Here is a 21,752-nt window from a genome sequence, read left to right as displayed (position 1 = left end):
TCGATAATATAACGCATGCGTATGTCCCGTCTATCGTTTATGGTCGAGGCGCGACGTTCAAACGACACCCGCTATACAAGCCCGCACGCAACGATGCCGTCGGCCAGGATCCTCAACCGATTCCTCGTCCGATCGGAAATATCCTCCTTGTGTCTACGATTGACGAATCAAATTCTTTTCGATTCCTTTCAAACGCTTTCCCTCGCTGTCTCTCATGGTTTGCTCGTTGCTTCGTTGACGTGATCTCCCAAGTTTATCGAACGAGACATGAAAGAGACGCGGATTCGCGAAGATCAATCCGGGATAACGGTCGATTCGAGATTTCTCTTCGCCGCCGGTTCTCCAAGTTCGAGAGAAGCCGCAGAACTCGCGTACCATTAAATATTTGCGTACATCATCCTCTCTCGCGTTCGTTTATCGTTGACGTTTCCGCGTTTATCTCGAATGCGCGTCGTTAGCCCGAGGCGATACACGCTGACCCAAAACCGACCCCGTGACTCCCCGATAAAGTCCCCTGGAACACTGGCCGGATCACTGGGAGCGGACCACGCGAACCGATCTCTCTCTCTCCCCATTAGTGCTCGTCGATTCGACCAGCGAGAACGTTCACGGGCGACTCAAATCCGCCGGTGAGTTGATTCACGATCTCTGCTTACGATCCGCCCACGATCGACGAAACCGACACGCCGGTACGCGAGAGACGTTGTCACGTAGGCGATCCTGTGACTAACAACTCGATAACATTGTTGAGAACCGCGGTTACGTAATTAACAACCTCGCAAACGCGCCGATCGCTCTTTCTCTTTCTCTCTCTCTGCATTTGCCAATTTAAATGAGAATCTTGTTCACCTCGGGCCAAACGCAACTACCGGTGTAATTAATCCCGCGCCGTGATTAACGATATTGTTAACATTATGGAAATTTATCCGCTACTTTGATACGGATACATTATGAAATTCAAGTTGCAAATGATAGCGGACATATCTCTCGCATGCTCGTATTATTCACCGGAGCCATGTAGACGCATGAGATGTAAAATATTCTCGACGCATTGATAAGTTTCGCTCAGTGTTTAAACTTCAAATACTTTTATCTTATTCATAAGTTTCTTTATCTTAAATAAAGAGAAATTTCTGTGGTCCTTTTTGCGAACGGTATTGTTGCTTTTCTTCCACTTTCTTTTATGTAAATATCACTGTGTATAGATATAAATGTGTATAGTTATAAATAATCCGTTAAATAATAAATCCAATTTATTAGAAATTGACAAAGATCCTAATGATCTAAATAATCATAATACTTCAAATTCGACAGTCTTTTTTTAATTAATGGCTTGATTTCATAAGAGTTACGATCGCATGTTATTCCATAGTAGTTTGTTAAGCAGTTAGATTTTACCATGGTCAAATCACACCCAAAGACCCAAGGGTCTGCGAGCGCGTGAAAGGAACAGCGGCGTCATAAAAGAAGCTGTACTCCGCGACGTTCGCCATTCCGCGAATTATGTTTGACGAGGATCCGCTCGTCAATCACGCAGTTTCTGGTTTCTTTTTCCCCCGCTAACGATACGCGGGTGCGCCCTCCGAGATTCATCGCTCGTACGTGTTACAACGTTTCTTATTAGTCGGTGAGCGATTGGCAAAGTACGCTTTGTGTGAACCAAGGGGATCGGAAGCAGCGCGGTAAAGTATGCGCATTACAATCATATTATAATAAAACTTTGATTTTAGAGGATAAAAGGCGATTGAGGGACGCTTAACATCTACGAAATAGTATAATAGAAGCAATGTCGAGGCGCTTTTCTAATTAAACGGCAAATGCCGTTTTTAAGGACGACAAGCTTCAAATAAATTCCCAAAAGTTTCGTGAGAGCTAAAAATTCTAACGGACAAATTGTCGATTCGTGCGCGGGTAGTTGAAGCGAGCACTACGGTAAATCTGTGATCGTCGCGAAGAAGCGAAGCGTAATCAAACGTAATAGACTAATTGGAGTGGACGCGATATCGCATAATCACGCGCGATAATGATTTGAGACTGCACTGCGTAATGAATCATAGGCCGGGAGGCAAGTTGAATAACTATTGTATTACGGATCGTTAAAGTTGAAAGATGGCCAAGTCGCGCGTAAGAGGAGATACAGACGTCGCGAATCTCTAATGACGCGCTGTGTATGGAAGACACGTGACTCGGGAAAATTTAAGTCACGCCAATTATCACAGCAATGCTAGTAGCAATGGAATAAATTAATTAGTATTTGTAATGTATATCTGTAATGATGTGTACCTCTTATAATTTATTTAAAGATAAAATATTATGAAGTAATAGTAGAAAAACAAATTAACTGCTTTAACAATAAGACAGACACAATTTGTTAAATACCAAAAAATATTTTCTATGCTAAAAATAATATAGAAAATAAATAAGAAATGTTTCAATTAATTAGAAATAATATGAAATAAATATTACAAAGATGTAAACTATTGTTGGCTTATAGAATGAAGAAGAATATTTTCACTTTAGCAATGCGGAGAATAAAAGTGCAGTTTAATTAATTACACGCGTTTATCACAGACACAATTTTTCTTAAACATAAAATATTGTTACACACAAATTCATGTATTCATGTTATACAAATGTAGCAGAAAATAAAACAATAGGGATTTATTACATGTGAAAAAAAAAGAAATATTATCGAGTATAAAGACACACGTTTGTTTACGTAAAACGGTAACTGAGAACAAATCTCGTCATGCTAAAAATAACATACAACGACAATAATATAAAATATCTCAATCTAGCGATAAAATAGGCACAGGTACAAATTAATTAATCATAAGGAGAATTAATTAATCATATGTTTTTGACAGCGTTTGCTAAATATGGAATACGATACGCGCGTGAGGTACACCGTAGCTCGACACGTTCAGTGCCCGTACTATTAATTATTTCGCTAATTGCGAGAGTGCTATGACACGCAGAAATTCACCCACGCGACCGGTCAGCAGGGTAGGGATATAATGGAGGATACGAGTTCGACAGTCATATATGCATCAGTTTTCACGTGTGTGTACACGCGGAGCAGTGGTCGTCGCCGTCATCTGCAAACTTCATCAGCGATCCTTTACACGTGAAACTTACGATTAATGCGTGAACATCCGCGGGATAAAATCGTAAAAATAAATATCGATCTTTGCATCAATTATTTAATTACTGCTAAAAAAGCAGGGGTAGAACTACGAGGTAAGGACTATAAGTAACAAAATTTTCTTTACGGCAAAATTTAATCGTTGAGCCGATGTGTTGAATGAGTTTTTATCGTTCAGTAGAATCAAGATTATTCATAAAAAAAATCGATCAATGAAAATTACAAATTATTAATTGCAAAATTGATCATTTACGTACACAAATGTTTAAATTATTTTATAATTAGAAAATTATTTAAAAAAATTTTATAATTAACAATTAATTAATTTTTCTTTTACTTATGTAGAATGTAATACTTTTAATTAATAGTTTTGCGGTTAAACAATTCGTAAATTTAATCGACCGAGTTTCACAAGTTAATCGGAGTTGATGAAACCGAGCCTATATTTGATAGCGATTAATTCTACCGTCACTAAAATAAGAAAATTAAGTGGGACGTTTGACACACACACACACACGTACACACATACACGCGCGAAGTCTTTCACTTTCGCGATTTCCTTAATGCAAAACCCGTCTATGCATTTCACTGCGACTTCGTCATACGATGCACGCACGCATGACATACGCTGCTTACGGCGTTCTCCTAAAATTTCAAGAAACATGAAATTCTCATATCTCTCGCTCCGTATGTCGAATTTCACGACGGGACGGAGCGCTTCCGTATCCGGTGCGCGCGATAGACCGCGGGACCGCTCGTGCATCTCTCGGGCGCCGCGCTCGCTGCAATTTCCGGCACCACGGGATCGTGCACCGTTTAGCTCTTTCTCGCCGAGAGCTAACGTTCTAGAAATCCACAGCCACCTACGTGCCGCGTCTCGCGAGCGCCGAGATCTCGAAAGCCGGTCGAGGCGAATTGGCACGAGTCCCGACCCAGTTTCCTCGGCTATTCGACTGTAATCGGATGCATCGAGCGCAAAATATGCGCGCGACATATGCGACGCGCATACCGACTTGCACGTGGCAATAACGTCTTGAACTTCACTCAAAAGAGATTCGCGTGCAATCCTCTTTACCTCCGACATATTTGCATCCGTGAAATTTGTGTCGTACAAAACAGTAATTAATCGACGACAAATAAAGTGGCACTTATTCACTCTTTTGAGTGAATAAGTGCCACTCTTTTAAGTGAATAAGTGCCACTTTATTTATCGTCGATTAATTACTGATAATTTAATCTTTTTAATTTTTGTTCTAATAAATTGATTGTTTTCTTTAATCTTATTCCTTTTTCTTTAGCATTATTCATTGTGTTTAGGATTTTGATATTATTTGTTTTTATTGGCGTTTTGTAATTAATAGATTTAACGGTAACATCGTATTTTTTTTATTATTATAGTCGACTACGCTTATCTCCACGATATAGCAAAGATGTCTATTAATAATAGAATTACAGAATTACAAAATATATAAATTATAGTATACAAGTGAGAGAGACCATAATCTCCAAGTGTAATTTAGTCTTTCGCGATCATAAAATATTACGAGTCTACGCACAAGAAACTCTCATGTGATAATTTCACGAAAAAAAAAGAAGCAAGAAAAATTCGTCCGATCGCACAAATGTATTGAAACGTAATTATAATCGACCTCTTTTCTGTTTCGCAGAAATTGTTTATGGAACAGATTGCTTTGCGAGAGATAGTAATTTGTATTTCCATACGCGATCTTTTTTCTACGAAAAAAAAATTTCCTCTTCATTGTCATTCCGAGAATCGTTCATCGTTAATTGCGAATAACGCACAATAGTTATTATGTTATGTCGTTGAACCCGCACGATCAGTTTCGAAACTGTTGCAGAATCAAAGGCATCCCAATCAGTGTAGTCCAATTGTCCTAGTGGACAATTTTATATAAAGTACATATTCATATAAAATTCATATGAATATGAACTAGTGTACAATTTTATATGAAGAGGAAGACGTACAGTAATTTTAGCTTATCGGTTGAAAACATCACAGTTTTAGTAATCGTAGAAAGATAATTTTGACAACACTTTTTATCTGGCGATAAATAAAAAATTTCCGGGATCTACTCATGATCTAGCGATTTCTCAATTGCAAGTTTGCCCGCAATTATAATGCAATCTCTCTGTTTTTCATTCGCGATTGCGAAATCATGTCTGACATGCGAATTGTTCGCGATTATGCATCACCGCTTTATAATCCTATGTAGCACAAGGTGTTTCTGCGGCCATTTATCGCGCAAATTGAGTCAATAATTGTCGGAAGAGAGGGACGGAATTTGTAAAATGTGCCCGTTTGTTGCTTCTCAGTCGAATTCCGACTATGGCGCTTAATAGATCAGCTGAGATTCCGCTCGGGTTCGCGACGATGTCAATTGTAGCAATTTTCCTGACAGAGCAAACGAGGCGTAAATTCAAGGACGGAATCGCCGGAATGTCATTCTCGTACATCTTGCACGAACGTTAGAGAATTGCTTTACATAACTGTTCATTTTTATACTAATTGTATATAACTATTTTACAACTATAATTGCTCAATAATAATTAAAGTATGCCAGAGAATCCTCAAAGAACTGTATAATAAAATGCATAAAAATGAAATGTCAAATCATTTACATGTATTAAAGTTGTGGCGATTATTTCCGTAACAAAAGTTTAACGGAAAATTCGAGAAATTTCTCTGATGCAGGCAAGCATTTTTACTACCTGCACAGGAAAACAAAAGAAGCGTCGATTCACAGATATATAAAGAGAAGAAAATCTCGAAAAAGGTTATTGTTACTCTGTACTTGACCCTTGATGCATCTGTTCAATTTGTTAGCCGGCATTCCGAAACTCTGTATATCTGCACAGTCTTGCATTCAAAGTCAGTAATAAACTCAGTGTTATTCAATCCAATCACATTTTCCTGTAGTTTGGTATCTTCTAATATTAATCCGCGACATCGATACCCAAAAAGTGAAGCATTATTGAGCATCTATAGACAGCTTTAATAAATTTTAAATACATAAAGAGCTTAAAATGCTTCGTGTTTTTAAATTGGCAATTAAATGTAGACGATACGAAATGTTCCAGACAATCGAAAATGTTATTTCTAATACTCACGGCGTGTCTCCTCGCCGTGTCTCACGCCGGATGTCCCATGAGGCCGACGGTGGAACAAACTTCCACAAGCAGAACAGCGGGAGACGGTGGCTACCGAATTCTCGTCAGCGGACAGAGAGAGGACAGATACATCCCGAATGCAATTCATACGATTAGTCTGCAAGGTTGTGTACGCCTAAAAGATTGTCTAAAAAATTAATAAAATAGGAAAAGAGAGGACGCGAAAAATGTAAACACGAAGACTCATTCTGAACTTATTTTTACCGATAAATGCACTTTTGTAGTTTACATTATAATATTGTAAACTCTCAGAAATCAATGTACACATTTATTGATAAGAATGAGTTGAGAATGTAGGCCAAGAATGTCTGAAAAAATGTTTATCGACAAAGTGTCGCCGTTAAGGATGATCAATATTTCAGGCTCGCAAACGCACGAGAGGCTGCAACAATTCACGCGTTTCACGCTCACGGTGCACTCGCAGCATGCGCCGAACAATCCCTTAGCCCACGTTGGTTACTTCCAGCTATTTTCGGATTCTTTGACTACTTTCAACGAAGATTGTATTAACACGGTCTCCGAGGCAAATAATTATCCAAAGTCCGAGGTACAAAAACGAGCAAATATACCGTTTCCTATTATAAAAAATATATTAGTGAAAAAATTAATACAAATACAATATATAATATATAAACCTTTTCTGTTGCTCTCTCTATTTAATAATTCATTTTCTTAACAGATCCAAGTAATGTGGCGGGCGCCTCAGGCCGGCTCCGGATGTGTCATTTTCACTGCGATGGTCTTGGAGAACAATGTACGATGGTACGCGGAAGATGGTACCCTTATCAAGACGGTTTGCGAATCGACAGACGCGGAAATTGAAGTTGCAAACGATACCAGATGTTGCGCTTGTGACGAAGCAAAGTACTCTGTAAGATATGAAATATTTCAAAAAGTACTGTAGAGATTAATGTCAAAAATTTATAGTTTCTTTCAAACTTTGTAAGTTTCCAATTTTTATTTTTATTTGAAACAAAAAATTTTAAAGTTTTGATAACAGACGAATAAAATAAAAAAGACTGTTATAATTAAAATACTTTAATGCTTTTTCAGTTAACTATGGAGGGCATCTGGTCGAATAGAACTCACCCGAAGGACTTTCCGTTTTCTATCTGGTTGACTCACTTCAGCGACCTTATCGGTGCATCGCATGAGCCAAATTTTTCTTTCTGGGGTAAAGATCACATCGCGACCGACGGTTTTCGCCAGCTGGCCGAGTGGGGTTCCGCAACGGGCGTGGAAGCGGAATTGAGAGAGCAATCCAGACACCTTAGAACGCTTATTAAAGCCGCCGGTCTTTGGTATCCTAATGTCAATTCTAATACAACGACAAGCTTTAGGTAAATATCGTGTACTTATGAAATGTATTTAGTAAAGTACTTCGATATCGATGATATAAAACTCAAAAAATTTGTTATTCTAAATAAATTATGTAATAAGGACTTTTCAAAAATTCTAGATAGTAAAAATAAAAAGTAACAAGCTATTATACCTTGTTTTAATGCCTAGATATTTGAATACTAATTAATCTTTTAATATTTTCTCTAAAAGTAGGATCACTATAGAATCAGTCGCTGAACAATGACCAGTAAAAATAACTGTTTAAGGAAAAATAAGATTTTACAATAATAAATTGCAAATCAATTAATATTTTTTAGAATCAATGTTTATAGCTTTGATAAAAATATAATTCTCTATTTAAAAATTTATTAATATTAAATAGTTATTATATATTTAGTAACTAGTACAGTAACCCTAAAAAAAATTTTTAAAAAATGTACAAATATTTGAAATTCAACGTCTTTCTGTCTTGAATAATTTTTAGTAGACTGTTTTTTAGATTTTTATTTTCATGATTTCTTAGGGTAGATCGACAGCACCCTCTTCTCTCGGTGGCTTCGATGCTGGGACCATCTCCGGACTGGGTTGTAGGAGTGAGCAAACTGAATCTTTGTCAGAAAGACTGCACCTGGGCGAAGACTATGATAATCGATCTTTATCCTTGGGACGCCGGTACCGACAACGGCATCAGTTACATGTCGCCAAATTCCGAGACGAAGCCACGCGAGAAGATGAAGCCGATAACGACGTTTTATCCGGAAGACCCGCGATCACCGTTTTACGATCCCTCTGGCAGATCCATGCATCCACTGGCCAGACTGTATTTAAACAGGGATAAAATTATCCCCCGCGGATGCAGCGAGGAACTTTTGCAGCAGCAAGTAACCGAGTTGGAAGTGGCTGAGAACACCGAGGACACGTCAAGACGTAGGCTACAAATATTAAAAATATTTTTAATGGTTGATTTTTTTGAAAAACAATCTGATGGACTTAACAAAATAATTCTTATAGAGTTTTATTATTCGCGATATCTATTAGCAAGTTGATAGAGAGATACTGATTTCACTCTCAATTAATGAATATGAACTTCATCTTTCTTCGATTTTTTTAAGCGGAGTGCCAGACAACGGATTATTCGCTCTGGTCGTCGTGTTCAGTCACCTGCGGTAAAGGTTTAAGAATGCGCACGAGGTCATATAGAATGCCGGAGAAAGCCGTTATGTTCAACTGTAACAGACAATTGGTTTCGAAGGAGATGTGTGTCGCGTCTATTCCCGAATGCTCGTGAGTGTGACTTTTTTATCGCGCTTCAATAAACATTAATAAATTGTCGAAGCTACGAGAGAATCAAATTGACTCACAAAAGAACGATTTTGCTGAAATATAGATCTAAAAATAATTATATTGAATCATTGAAAAATTATTTTAGACATTTAAAATAACTGCTAAAATGTAAAACTTTTTGCAGCGATATCATGTCATACCGAGCGATATTATATAATTATTATAATAATCCATATAAAGATTATTTTTTCCGTGTACAAATAGATTTTACGGTCTTCTAAGTAAATTGTATGCTTTATATATAAATGTAAGATATGAATTATTATTTAAGGGGAGAAGAGGAGAACGACGACGACGTAATCTTGCCACGGAGTGACGATCCGCTTTGCGAGACCACCGAATGGAGCGAATGGTCCGAGTGCTCGAACACCTGCGGAATCGGCTTAAAAATGCGAACGAGACGGTTCCGCGATCGTCGCGGTCGCAAACGGTGCCCGCTCGTGTCGCTCGTCGAGAAGGAGAAGTGCATGGAGCCACCGTGCCAGGAGGGCGCGGAGGAGCAGCTCGATCCTGTGTGCAAGGTGTGTGCGAGATCAAAAATCTACTGGGGGCGATACAGATTTACCGTATGATAATTTATGACGTTTGATGATTCCTGGTGACTCCAGGTGACGGACTGGTCCGACTGGTCGCCGTGCAGTGCTTCCTGCGGCAAGGGTGTGAAACTGAGGACCAGGCTGCTGATGGTCGACCCGTCGCTGCAGACCGAATGCTCCTCGCGCGTGGAATTGCTCCAGCAGCGGCCGTGTCTTATTCAGTCGGACTGTACTTTCGACATGGCAACTGCAAAGGGTAATAAAAAATCTTCATGCTTTAAGAACAAAGTCTTCCTACGGCAATTAAAAGTAATCGCAACGAGTCTTAATTTTTGTAGTAGTTTTTTTATAGTGGAATAAAATGTCGTTCTAAAAGAGGGAAAAGTGAGTAACTTTCGAGCGATTTCTTACCCTGTGGGATTTATGGGAGTCCGCAGGAATCTCTATTGCATCCCTTTTTACAGTCGTCTGCATGGAAGACGCAGATCCCGGCCCGTGCAGGGGCTACTTCCAGAGGTGGGCTTTCAACCCGCAGAAATTAATGTGCGTGCCCTTCGTGTACGGCGGATGCCGCGGCAATCGGAATAATTTCCTCACGTCGGACGAGTGCGGCAGTACCTGCGGTGTCGTAAGCGGGAATTCTTTGTCGCGAATCAGACACGCGGGCGGGATCGAGAGGTCATCTAAATTCTCGTTTCCAGGTGCGAGCTGTCCTTACCGGTCAGCCCTTTAACGCGACTATAAATCAAGATCGAATATCTACGGACTCGTTGAATCCTCCACCTCCTCCTGTGGATTGCTTGGTAACCCGTTGGTCAAATTGGTCACCGTGCAGTGTCACTTGCGGCGTTGGCCGTGCCACGAGTTACCGTATCATCGAGGTGAGCTACGTAATTTGCCACGGACTATCGCGCGCGTTATTACTTGCGGAATTTGCGGGGTACGCAGCTCGTTGAAGCTACACTGCGCTGATGTTACCAATTAAATGTTAGCTTTTAGATAGTCCTTTAATAATATCATATTCTATCTTCGTAATTATAGCGGGAAGCTGAAAATGGTGGCCGTCCCTGCCCGACGAAGCTGCATCGTCGTTATCGTTGCGAGCTGCCGCCGTGCGAGTGATACATCGAGAAGAGGAATGTATCTACATTTTGCAGTGACATTTAAATTAGGATATATGTAGTAGATTAAGGATTATACTCAGGCAAAGGATGTATCAAAAAAGAAATTGTTTAATTGCATTTGCAAAGAGATAAATCTCTGTAAATTTTAATCTTAGAATGTACGAAATCTAAGCCATATACAAAAATGCACAATGTTTTAAAATGAATTATTGTATCCCGTGCATAATTTGATTATTTCTTATATTTTTTTCGCCTGCGCAATTCTTATTCTATGTCAAAAGATGCTAAGGTAACGAAGAAATATAGCTTGATTTTAAAATATTTAATTATTAAAAACATTTACTGAGGATTTATATCATATATTTTACTTTACTTTGAACATTCAAATTAATATTTTTATTCAAATTAATCACTGTCTTTATAGATACACTATGTACATTATTGTTATTTGCCTTCTTTTAAATTAATCGTGTTATAAACGCGATATATACTATGTTCTATTTGCCTTATAAACTGCTCAATGCGAAATTTGCCCTTTTTTTCTTTCCCTTAAATTCTCTCTTTCTGATAAAATTCATGTTCTATCAAATACGTAAAGTACGCGAACTATTAAAATGCAATATTTTAAATTAAATTTTTATTTGAATTATTCCTCTTTCTTTCTCTTTCTGTATTAACTTATAATTTAATTTATATTTATAAAATAAAAATAAAAAGTAAACGGCTAAATGTCGCTCGCGAAGCGCGCGCAATGTTGTGTAACTGTAAACAAGATTAATAAAATAAGAGAGAGTATATATAAAACAAATAATAACATAAATATACATAAATATTAATATAAGTAAAATTATAAATATGTTGATAAAAAAATTATATTTATTCTTAATTGGTAGTTATTGATATGAGCAATATATTGTGGGAGTTTCTAAAGTTCATTTTTTGTCCCTTTTATTATTATCTGTACAAAAAGCCTCCAGTCGTGCATGACATTGCACATACATGCGCTTTTATTCACAAGACGATCTAAAAATGATCAGATGACTCAGATTTAAAAATATAAGCATTGTCATGTAGCGGTATGGTACGGTAGTATCGTTTAACAAGAAAGGGACAATACGCAGGATAATCGAAAGACTACGTTGTCCTTCAAAAGACCATATTCGTAAATCAATCATTGAGTTACAATACTCAAACCCGAAAATTTCTTTGAGGAGGGCTATCCCTTTTTCTTCTCTTTTCTATTATTGTATAAACAGTGGGCGAATGGATGTAAACATCTGTTTTTGGCTTAAATTTCATAGTTAAAGGAGAGGGGAGTGGACATGGGGACGGTCTTCGTCCGGGAAAGTCTCGTCGGTTAATTCATTTCAATCTCGGCTCTTTACAGAATTAACTTAGTCTCTCGAACAAGCGAATTCAAAACGCGATCTATTGTGACTCGATATATATATTATGCGCTAATCAATCGATAACAAAAGACTTTATACAAATTTATCGTTGGTGTTATGCTGACTTGTTGTGAAAGACTGTGTAGAAAGTGCAGTGATCAATAAACTCGATGAACTTATACGAAACCACGGTGTACAAGGTAATATTTGTGCTTTGACTCAACGTTATCAGAAATATATTATTAGATTATACTACACGCGACGACCATAGTTTCTGACGACTCGATCACACAGCGGCTGTGTGTCTTCGGCGATCGGATTACATCGGCGGGTGCAGTCTTAGCGATAAGATAAGAGTGAGTCGATCATCAAACCTCAATCAATGACCTCCGCACAGACTTTTGCATAACATAAATGCATAAGGAATTTGATTGGTTGAATTTCTTATGTACTTTGCTTATGGACCAATCAATTTGCTCATGTACATACGTTATGCGTTATGCAAAAATCTGTGCAGCAGCTCTTAAGGCCATCACACAATGCCAGGCAACAGGCAATAGGAACAGAAAATAAAGAAAGAGAAAAAGAGAGAAAAAGATCCTTTCTCTCTTTCATTATTTCTATTCCTATTGCCTGTTGCCTGGCATTGTGTTTAGGCCCTTAGTTTTAAACCGCCGTTCCAAGAGTTCACGTAATGCTACATTACATTCAAAATAAAGTTTTGTATAATATCGATATTTCGATAAATAGTAAGTATTAATATTTCTTTCGATATAAGTAATAAGAGCATAAAGCAATAAAAATACTCTGGCAATGTCAATTCATACCTAGCAATACTCTTTTGGCGGGATAAAGATATAATCATAGATTAAAAGTGAATACAAAAGTGAATATTGTTGAGCATCTAAAGAGCTTAAAATGCTTCGGGTTTCTAAATTGGTAATTAAACATAGAATGCACAAAACATTCCAGACGTGAAAATGTTATTTTTAATACTGACAACGTGTCTCCTCACCGTGACTCACGCCGGATGTCCTCTGAGGCCGCCGGTGGAACTAACTTCTGCAGAAAGAACACCGGGAGATGGTGATTACAAAATTTTCATCAACGGACAGAAAGCGAATGGATACATCCCGAATGCAACTTATACGATTAGTCTAGGTCGTACACTTCTAACAGGTTGTCTAAAAAATTAATAAAATAGAAAAATAAAAGATATAGAGACCGTTAACACAAACACTCACATTATGAACTCATTTTTATTGGTAAATGCACTTTTATTTACATTACAATTTACATTATATATATTGTAAACTCTCAGAAATAAGTGTATACATTTATCGATAAGAATGAGTTGAGAATATGGACTAAAGAATTTCTGAAAAAAACTTTATCGATAAAATGTTAAAAATGATCTACATTTCAGATTCACAGTTATGGACTACGAATTACGATTTCACACCAAATGGCAGATTTTCGCGTTTTATGCTCACGGTGCATTCACAAAATGAACCGGATAATCTCTCGGCTCGCGTCGGTCACTTCCAGCTATATAGCGCCTTTCATTTCGGGGATTCTTGGCGACGGACAGTAGCTTTCAAGGAAGACTGTATTAACACGGTTGTCGAGGCAAACGATATTCCGAAGTTAGCGGTATGAATACAAGCAATACATACTGTTTCCCATTATTAAAAAAATACATTAATAAAAAAATTAATAAAAATAATTTCTTTTTTGTTTTTCCGTCTACTTAATATCTCACTTTATTATTGACAGACTCGAGTAATGTGGCGGGCGCCACCGGCCGGTTCCGGATGCGTTACATTTACCGCGATGATCTTGGTACAAGACTGGGTAAGTTAATATATTTTTTAACTAAATTAAAGTAAAATAAATTTAATTAAGTTAAAAGTTACATAAATAAAAATTAACTTAATTAAAGTTATGTTAAGATTAAATTAAAGTTAATTTTGAGAAACTTTATTTATATTACATTAATATTAAATATTAAAAAGCCAATAATTAATTTAAGTTAAATTACCAATACAATTACAGTGACGATCATTAAATATATTTTATATTTCATATAAAATGTTTAACTTAGGAAAAAAGTTGACAAATTAAAGTTTATATGTTTCAAAAATAACAAAGTTAAAATTAAAAATTAATTATTTAAAATTAAGTTAAAAATTAATTAACTTTTAACTTTTTAACTTTATTATTAATTTTTATCTTTTTAACTAGTTCGTATTGTAGATCTTGTTAACTAGTTCGTATTGTAGGTCTTGTTAACTAGTTCGTACATCCCTGTGGTACAATGGTTCGCGGAGGATGGTGCTCTTACCAAGACTATTTGCGAATTCACAGACCCGGAAGTTGAAGATGCGAACGAGATGGAAGATATGGAAGAGCTCCATCCTATTTGCGAGGTGCGGAATCGAAAATCTATTATTTGTCGCAAGACAGAGATTTGCCGTACGATAATTTACAACGTTTGATGACAGGTGACGGAATGGACAGACTGGTCACCATGCAGTAGTATCTGCATGAAATTTAGGAGTAGGAGAGTGATAAGAGATCCGACGTCGCAGGCGGAATGCTCCTCGCTCGTGGAATTGTTTCAGATACACCCCTGTACTCAGTCGGCTTGTACACTCGAAACGGCAAAGGAAAAAAGTATAATCAAATAATTAAAAATGTTAACGTTTGAAGAACAAATTCTTCCTTCGACAATTAAAATATAGTTAAAGTTTAACAATTATTCATTGTAACAATTATCAAGTTATCAGTTTTTACAGTAACTTCTTCTCGTAGACTGAAACGCCGTTCAAAGTAAAAATTGATCTTGCCCATATTGTGTATGACTTTTCGCTTTACTAAATTGAGGGGAGGTTGGAGCTCATGTATCTCTTTCTACAGCCATTTGCATGATAACGGACGCAGAGAAAGGTCCGTGCAGAGCCAACTTAACCAGGTGGACTTTCGATAAGCAAAAATTAATGTGCGTGCCTTTCACATACGGTGGATGCATCAACATTCAGAATAGTTTCTTAACGGAGGATGAATGCAACAGTACTTGCGGTGTCGTAAGTTGGAAACGCTTTATCGAGAATCAGACGCGAATGGGACAGAGAGATCATTTAACTTCTCGTTTCTAGGTGCGAGATGTTCTTATCGAACAGGCCGCTTACACGAATGTAAACCAAGGTCAAATATCTACGGACTTGTTGAATTCTCTATCTCTTCCCGTGGATTGCGTGGTAACTCGTTGGTCAAATTGGTCGCCGTGCAGTGTCACTTGCGGGGTTGGCCGTGCCACGAGTTACCGTATCATCGAGGTGAGCTAATTTGCCACGGGCTATCGCGCACGTTATTACTTGCGGAATTTGTGGTGTACGCAGCTTGTTGAAGTAACAACTGTTGCGCTGATGTTACCAATTAAATGTTACAAAGCTGTTAGATAGTTCTTTAATAATATCATATTCTATCTTCGTAATTATAGCGGGAAGCTAAAAATGGTGGCCGTCCCTGCCCGACGAAGCTGCATCGTCGTTGCGAGCTGCCGCCGTGCGAGTGATACATCGAGAAGAGGAATGTATCTACATTTTGCAGTGACATTTAAATTAGGATATATGTAGTAGATTAAGGATTATACTCAGGCAAAAGATATGCCAAAAAAGAGATTGTTTAACTGCATTTGCAAAGAGGTAAATTTCTGTAAATTTTAATTAGAATGTACGAAACCTAAACCATATACAAAAATGCACAATGTTTTAAAATAAATTACTGTGTCCCGTGTATAATTTAATTATTTCTTATATTTTTTTCGCCTGCGCGATTCTTATTCTATGTCAAAAGATGCTAAGGTAACGAAGAAATATAGCTTGATTTTAAAATATTTAATTATTAAAAAGAATTTACCGAAGATTTATATTTTACTTTACTTTGAACATTCAAATTAATATTTTTATTCAAATTAATTACTGTCTTTATAGATACATTATGTACATTATTGATATTTGCCTTCTTTTAAATTAATCGCGTTATAAATGCGATATATACTGTGTTCTATTCGCTTTATAAAATGCTGAATGCGAAATAAACAGATTATTAAAATAAATAATATTTTAATTATAAATAATCATATTTTGTTTAGCGTTTCCTGATTCCCATTGAATTTCTTACTCCCTGATACTAGAAGAAAATAGTCAATTTCTTATACTTGTAACACAATATATTATTCTCAAACAATTTCTACTAAAAATATATTTTTGTTCAAGCAGCTTAATTAATTTGCTCTAATAGAATTCTATTATATATTTAAAGAAACATTACTTTAGTAGTCTATTTAATTCATTTGGTAAAAATATGTAGTTTCAATAATAATTATATTTCTCTTACAGCATTAACGAAATCGCGATTTATTATTAGTATTTATTTTTAAAAAGAGGTAATATATTGTGGAGTATATGTACATATTCTTAAAGACTTAAAGCGTTCTGTGTTGGAAACTGTCTGTAGTCATTCTCATATATGTATAATGTATAAGCTTGCATGTAAATTTGACTTAAATAGAATATAGTACACATTCAACAACGCTTCTTATCCTCGTTTTAAAAAGATCTAATAGTTTCGAAATGTACTTTTAATAAATGTCGAAAACTAATAAAATAAGACATATCTAATAAAATCAGCAAATCTAAAACAGAAGAAAATTCCAAAAAAGATTATGATTTCTGGCAACATCATAAATATGAATTAGAAATAATCAAGATTGCGAAGTTTCGAGATGACGGAGAGCGGCTGCGCAATGAAGTGGCGTTACAGTCGGACCAAGAACAATATCAGGATAATTTTTTAATCTGGATTGCAAGTTCGAAATATCGGAAATATCAGTGACGTGATAACGTATTCGAATGTTTGGCATGTGTGGAAATTAAACTTGTGCCATTTTCGCATTACTTTTCACTTTACAAGATTTAGAGTCTGCAGTTCATCGCGTCTTTTTTTAGTATGCACATGGAGAGCATAGATTCCGGCTTGTGTTCCGACGTCGTCTTCGAAAAGGTGGACTTTTAATACGCGGAGATAAATGTGCGAGCCCTTCGTGTACACCGGATGTGACAATACCTGCGATGGCGTGAGAATGCCTCATCGAAAATCAGACGCGAGCGAGACAGATAGGTCATCTAATTCCTCGGTTTCAACTGCGAGATGTTTTTACCGGTCAGGTCGTCAACATGACTGTAAATCAAGATCAGATACCTGCGGACACGTTGAATCCTCTATCTCCTCCCGTGAATTGTATAACCCGTTGGTCAAAGTGGTCACCGTGCAGCGTCACTTGCCGCGTTGGCCGCATCACGAGTTACCGTACCATTGAGGTGAGCTGATTAGCCTTGAGCTATCACTCGCGTTATTATCTTGCTGACTTTGTGGTATGTGCAGTCCGCTGATGTAACATGAACTGTTGTGCTGACATTATCAACGGAGTATTATGATGTAATGTGATACCTTTGCTGCGATATCTTTGTACCGTTTTATGATGTCATATTCTGTTCGTACAATTATAGCGAGAAGCTTCAAACGACGGCGGTCCTGTCCGATAGAGCGGCGTCGTTATAATCCTTGTAACCTGGCGCCGTGCAAGCAAGATAAATCGAGAAGAGGAATGTATCTATATTCTTGGTGGCATTTAAGTTAAAATACACAATAGTAGATTAAGTTAAAATACACTGTAGTAGATTAAGAATTACTCAGGCGAATTACTCAATTTTATCAGTGTACTTTTTCACCTTATATTTCATCATCATTTATCACTAAAATCATCCCCATTAAAAGAATGGGAAGACACAAAAACAATGTTTCTGTCATTAAATAAGCAGATTCAAACATTCTTGGTCGTTGCTTCCTCAGTTTTTTCTCAGTAAGAGATTATTTACAAAACCGGGAACAACAAAACTAGAAATCGCCTTTCAGAAAAAGTTATTGTTTCTAGCAAATATTCCTAAGTTTTATTCTTTAATAGCATTTATGCAAATTGTTCAAACATTTCTAACATTGTTAATATTTTTCTAACATTAAAAACAACTGTAAACAAAATTAATAAAATAAGAGAGAGTATATATAAGACAAATAATAACATAAATATAAATAAATATTAATATAAGCAAAATTATAAATATGCTGATAAAAAAATTATATTAATTTTTAATTGGTAGTTATTGATATGAGCAATATATTGTGGGAGTTTCTAAAGTTCCTTCCTTTTTCCCTTTTATTATTAGCAGAAACATAGTAGATTATACGAGGCGCGACCATAGTTTCTGACGACTCGACCACATAGCGGCCGTGTGTCTTCGATGATCGGATTACATGGCGGGTGTAGTCTTAACGATAAGATAAGGGTAAGCTGATCGTCGCATCTCAATCTTAGTCTTAGCCCGCCGTTCCGAGAGTTCACGTCATAACATTACGTTACATTCAAAATAAAGTTTTCTATAATATCGATACCTCTGTTTCAAAAAATAGTAAGTATTAATATTTCAAGCAATAAAAATACTCTGGCAATGTCAATTCATACCTAGCAATACCCTTTTTGGCGGGATAAAGATATAATCATAGATTAAAAGTGAATAAAAGTGAATACAAAAGTGAATATTGTTGAGCATCTATAGATAGCTTTAATAAATTTTAAACACATGAAGAGCTTAAAATACTTCGGGTTTTTAAATTGGTAATTAAACGTAGAATGCACGAAACATTCCAGACATGAAAATGTTATTTTTAATACTGACAACGTGTGTCTTCGCCGTGTCTCACGCCGGATGTCCCTTGAGGCCGCCGGTGGGACTAACTTCTGCAGACAAAACACCGGGAGATGGTGGTTACAAAATTTTCATCAGCGGACAGAGAGCGAACGGATACATCCCAAATGCAATTTATACGATTAGTCTTGGTCGTACATTTCTAACAGGTTGTATAAAAAATAAAATAGAAAAATAAAAGATGTGAAGAACGTTAACATAAACACACACATTTTGAACTCATTTTTATCCATACATGCACTTTTATAGTTTACATTATATATATTGTAAACTCTCAGTAATAATACATTTATCGATAAGAATGAGTTGAGAATATGAGTCAAAAAATTTCTGAAAAAACTTTATCGATGAAATGTTAAAAATGATTTACATTTCAGCTTCACAGTCACGGGCTCTGCAACACGATTTCTCACTAAATGGTAGATTTTCGTATTTTATGCTCACGGTGCAAAATGCACAGAATAATCTCTCAGCTCGCGTTGGTCACTTCCAGCTATTTAGCGTTTCTGATTTGGGGAAATCTTGGCGACCGGGAATGGCTTTCAAGGAGGACTGTATTAACACGGTTATCGCGACAAATAATATTCCGAAACTACAGGTATAAATATAAGCATATTATATATACTATTTTCCATTATTAAAAAAATACATTAATAAAAAATTAATAAAAATAATTTCTTTTTCCGTCTACTTAATAAGTTACTTTATTATTGACAGACTCGAGTAATGTGGCGTGCGCCACCGGCCGGTTCCGGATGTGTTACATTTACCGCGATGATCTGGCCACAAGATTTTGTAAGTTAATATATTTTTAAACTAAATTAAGATAAAATTAATTTAATTAAGTTAAAAGTTATATAAATAAAAATTAACTTAATTAAAGTTATGTTAAGATTAAATTAAAGTTAATTTTGAGAAACTTTATTTATATTAAATTAATATTAAATATTAAAAAGCCAATAATTAATTTAAGTTAAATTACCAATACAATTACAGTGATGATCATTAAATATATTTTATATTTTGTTTGCAAATTGAGTTATAATATTAATTATATAAAATAACAGAATATTGTTTTCATGCAGGAATGTATTTGTTTTATTATAATTTTTTTTCTTTGCCTAGATAAAATGTTCAACTTAGAACAAAAGTTAATAAATTAAAGTTTATATGTTTCAGAAATAATAAAGTTAAAACTAACAATTAATTATTTGAAATTAAGTTAAAAGTTAATTAACTTTTAATTTTTTAACTTTATTATTAATTTTTATGTTTTTAACTAGTTTGTAATTAACCCTGTGTTACAATGGTACGCGGAGGATGGTGCTCTTACCAAGACTATTTGCGAATTGACAGACACGGAAGTTGAAGGTGCGAATGAAATAATAGAAGATACGGAAAAACAGCTCAATCCTATATGCGAGGTGCGAAATCGAAAATATATTATTTGTCGCAAGACAGAGATTTGCCGTGCGATAATTTACAACGTTTGGTGACAGGTGACTGAATGGACTGACTGGTCACCATGCAGTGTTATTTGCATGAAATTTAGGAGTAGGCGAGTGATAACAGATCCGACGCCGCAGGCGGAATGCTCCTCGCTCGTGGAATTGTTCCAGATGCACCCCTGTACTGAGTCGGCTTGTACACTCGAAACCGCAAAGCAAAAAAGTATAATCAAATGATCAAAAATGTTAACGTTTGAAGAACAAATTCTTCCTTCAACAATTAAAATTTAGTTAAAGTTTAACAATTATCCATTGCAACAATTATCAAGTCATCAGTTTTTATAGTAACTTCTTCTCGTAGACTGAAACGCCGTTCAAAAAAAGTGAAAAATTGATCTTGCGCATATTGTGTATGACTTTTCACTTTACTAAATTGAGGGGAGGTTGGAGCTCATGTATCTCTTTCTACAGCCATTTGCATGATAACGGACGCAGAGGAAGGTCCGTGCATGGCCAACTTAACCAGGTGGACTTTCGATAAGCAAAAATTAATGTGCGTGCCCTTCACATACGATGGATGCCTCAACATTCAGAATAGTTTCTTAACGGTGGATGAATGCAATAGACATTGCGGTGTCGTAAGTTGGAAACGCTTTATCGAGAATCAGACACGAATATGACAGAGAGATCATTTAATTTCTGATTTCCAGGTGCGAGATGTTCTTATCGATCAGGCTGCTTACACGAATGTAAACCAAGGTCAAATATCTACGGACTCGTTGAGTTCTCCATCTCTTCCCGTGGATTGCGTGGTAACTCATTGGTCAAATTGGTCGCCGTGCAGTGTCACTTGCGGGGTTGGCCGCGTCACGAGTTACCGTACCATTGAGGTGAGCTAATTTGTCTCGGGCTATCGCGCGCGTTATTACGTGCGGAATTTGCGGTGTACGCAGCTCGTTAAAATAACAACGGTTGCACTGACATTGCCAGCTAAATATTACGAAGCTTTTGTACGTAGCGTTGCTGCGAGATTTTTCTGTCCTTTAATAATATTATATTCTATCTAATTATAGCGAGAAGCTAAAAATGGTGGCCGTCCCTGCCCGAAGAAGCTGCATCGTCGTCATCGTTGCGAGCTGGGGCCGTGCGAGTAACGAGGAAGAGAAATACCCTCCGCACGAGATCTACAGATCTTTCTTAAAAATAAATAAGAGATTTTTATAAAAAAAATTACAAAACTTTTTATAATATTATCATAACATAGATTGTTTTCTCATTGAGAAAAATAAAAAATAAACACTGTTCAAAAATATTGCATTATTTCCGAAAACAGGGAAGTCGTCATTAAAAAAAAAGATATACGTTACAATTGGTCGCCATGCAGCGTCACTTACGACATTGGCCGCGTCA

The 21,752-nt window shown here is 36.4% G+C and overlaps 3 protein-coding genes across 8 annotated transcripts; all 3 read left to right on the top strand.

Moving 5' to 3' along the window:
* Positions 1-58: 58 nt before the first annotated feature.
* Positions 59-15,970, top strand: LOC105833690 (spondin-1). Of its 5 annotated transcripts, XM_036291315.1 has the most exons (13): positions 59-629; positions 6,245-6,438; positions 6,697-6,881; positions 7,014-7,205; positions 7,388-7,674; positions 8,199-8,602; positions 8,788-8,959; positions 9,291-9,540; positions 9,628-9,811; positions 10,020-10,183; positions 10,257-10,436; positions 10,597-10,691; positions 15,659-15,970. In XM_036291315.1, exons 1-12 carry the CDS (start codon positions 445-447, stop codon positions 10,675-10,677), a joined length of 2,478 nt encoding a protein of 825 aa, XP_036147208.1. In that variant the 5' UTR covers positions 59-444; the 3' UTR covers positions 10,678-10,691; positions 15,659-15,970. The 5 variants fall into 5 exon arrangements, with proteins under 5 accessions (XP_036147208.1, XP_028045856.2, XP_036147209.1 ...); XM_028190055.2 differs by lacking the exon at positions 15,659-15,970 and having other exon boundaries at positions 60-629; positions 10,597-11,308; XM_036291316.1 differs by lacking the exons at positions 59-629; positions 15,659-15,970 and adding an exon at positions 1,664-1,682 and having other exon boundaries at positions 10,597-10,677.
* On the top strand, positions 11,469-15,964 carry LOC105833693 (spondin-1). Of its 2 annotated transcripts, none has more exons than XM_012675623.3 (9): positions 11,469-12,816; positions 13,040-13,246; positions 13,494-13,720; positions 13,844-13,921; positions 14,350-14,496; positions 14,572-14,743; positions 14,987-15,153; positions 15,226-15,405; positions 15,570-15,964. In XM_012675623.3, the coding sequence occupies exons 1-9, from the start codon at positions 12,762-12,764 to the stop codon at positions 15,642-15,644; spliced, it is 1,308 nt and encodes a 435-aa protein (XP_012531077.3). In that variant the 5' UTR covers positions 11,469-12,761; the 3' UTR covers positions 15,645-15,964. The 2 variants fall into 2 exon arrangements, with proteins under 2 accessions (XP_012531077.3, XP_028045861.2); XM_028190060.2 differs by having other exon boundaries at positions 11,470-12,423.
* Positions 15,971-18,217: 2,247 nt separating the features above from the next.
* On the top strand, positions 18,218-21,572 carry LOC105838786 (thrombospondin type-1 domain-containing protein 7A). The gene is made up of 9 exons (XM_036291317.1): positions 18,218-18,597; positions 18,837-19,043; positions 19,272-19,492; positions 19,612-19,689; positions 20,178-20,318; positions 20,394-20,565; positions 20,814-20,980; positions 21,053-21,232; positions 21,416-21,572. Exons 2-9 carry the CDS (start codon positions 18,839-18,841, stop codon positions 21,494-21,496), a joined length of 1,245 nt encoding a protein of 414 aa, XP_036147210.1. The 5' UTR covers positions 18,218-18,597; positions 18,837-18,838; the 3' UTR covers positions 21,497-21,572.
* The last annotated feature ends 180 nt before the right edge of the window (positions 21,573-21,752 follow it).

Source organism: Monomorium pharaonis, chromosome 8, assembly GCF_013373865.1.
Source record: "Monomorium pharaonis isolate MP-MQ-018 chromosome 8, ASM1337386v2, whole genome shotgun sequence".
In the NCBI taxonomy this organism is placed as follows: domain Eukaryota; kingdom Metazoa; phylum Arthropoda; class Insecta; order Hymenoptera; family Formicidae; genus Monomorium; species Monomorium pharaonis.
This window is presented reverse-complemented; position numbering and strand designations above follow the sequence as displayed.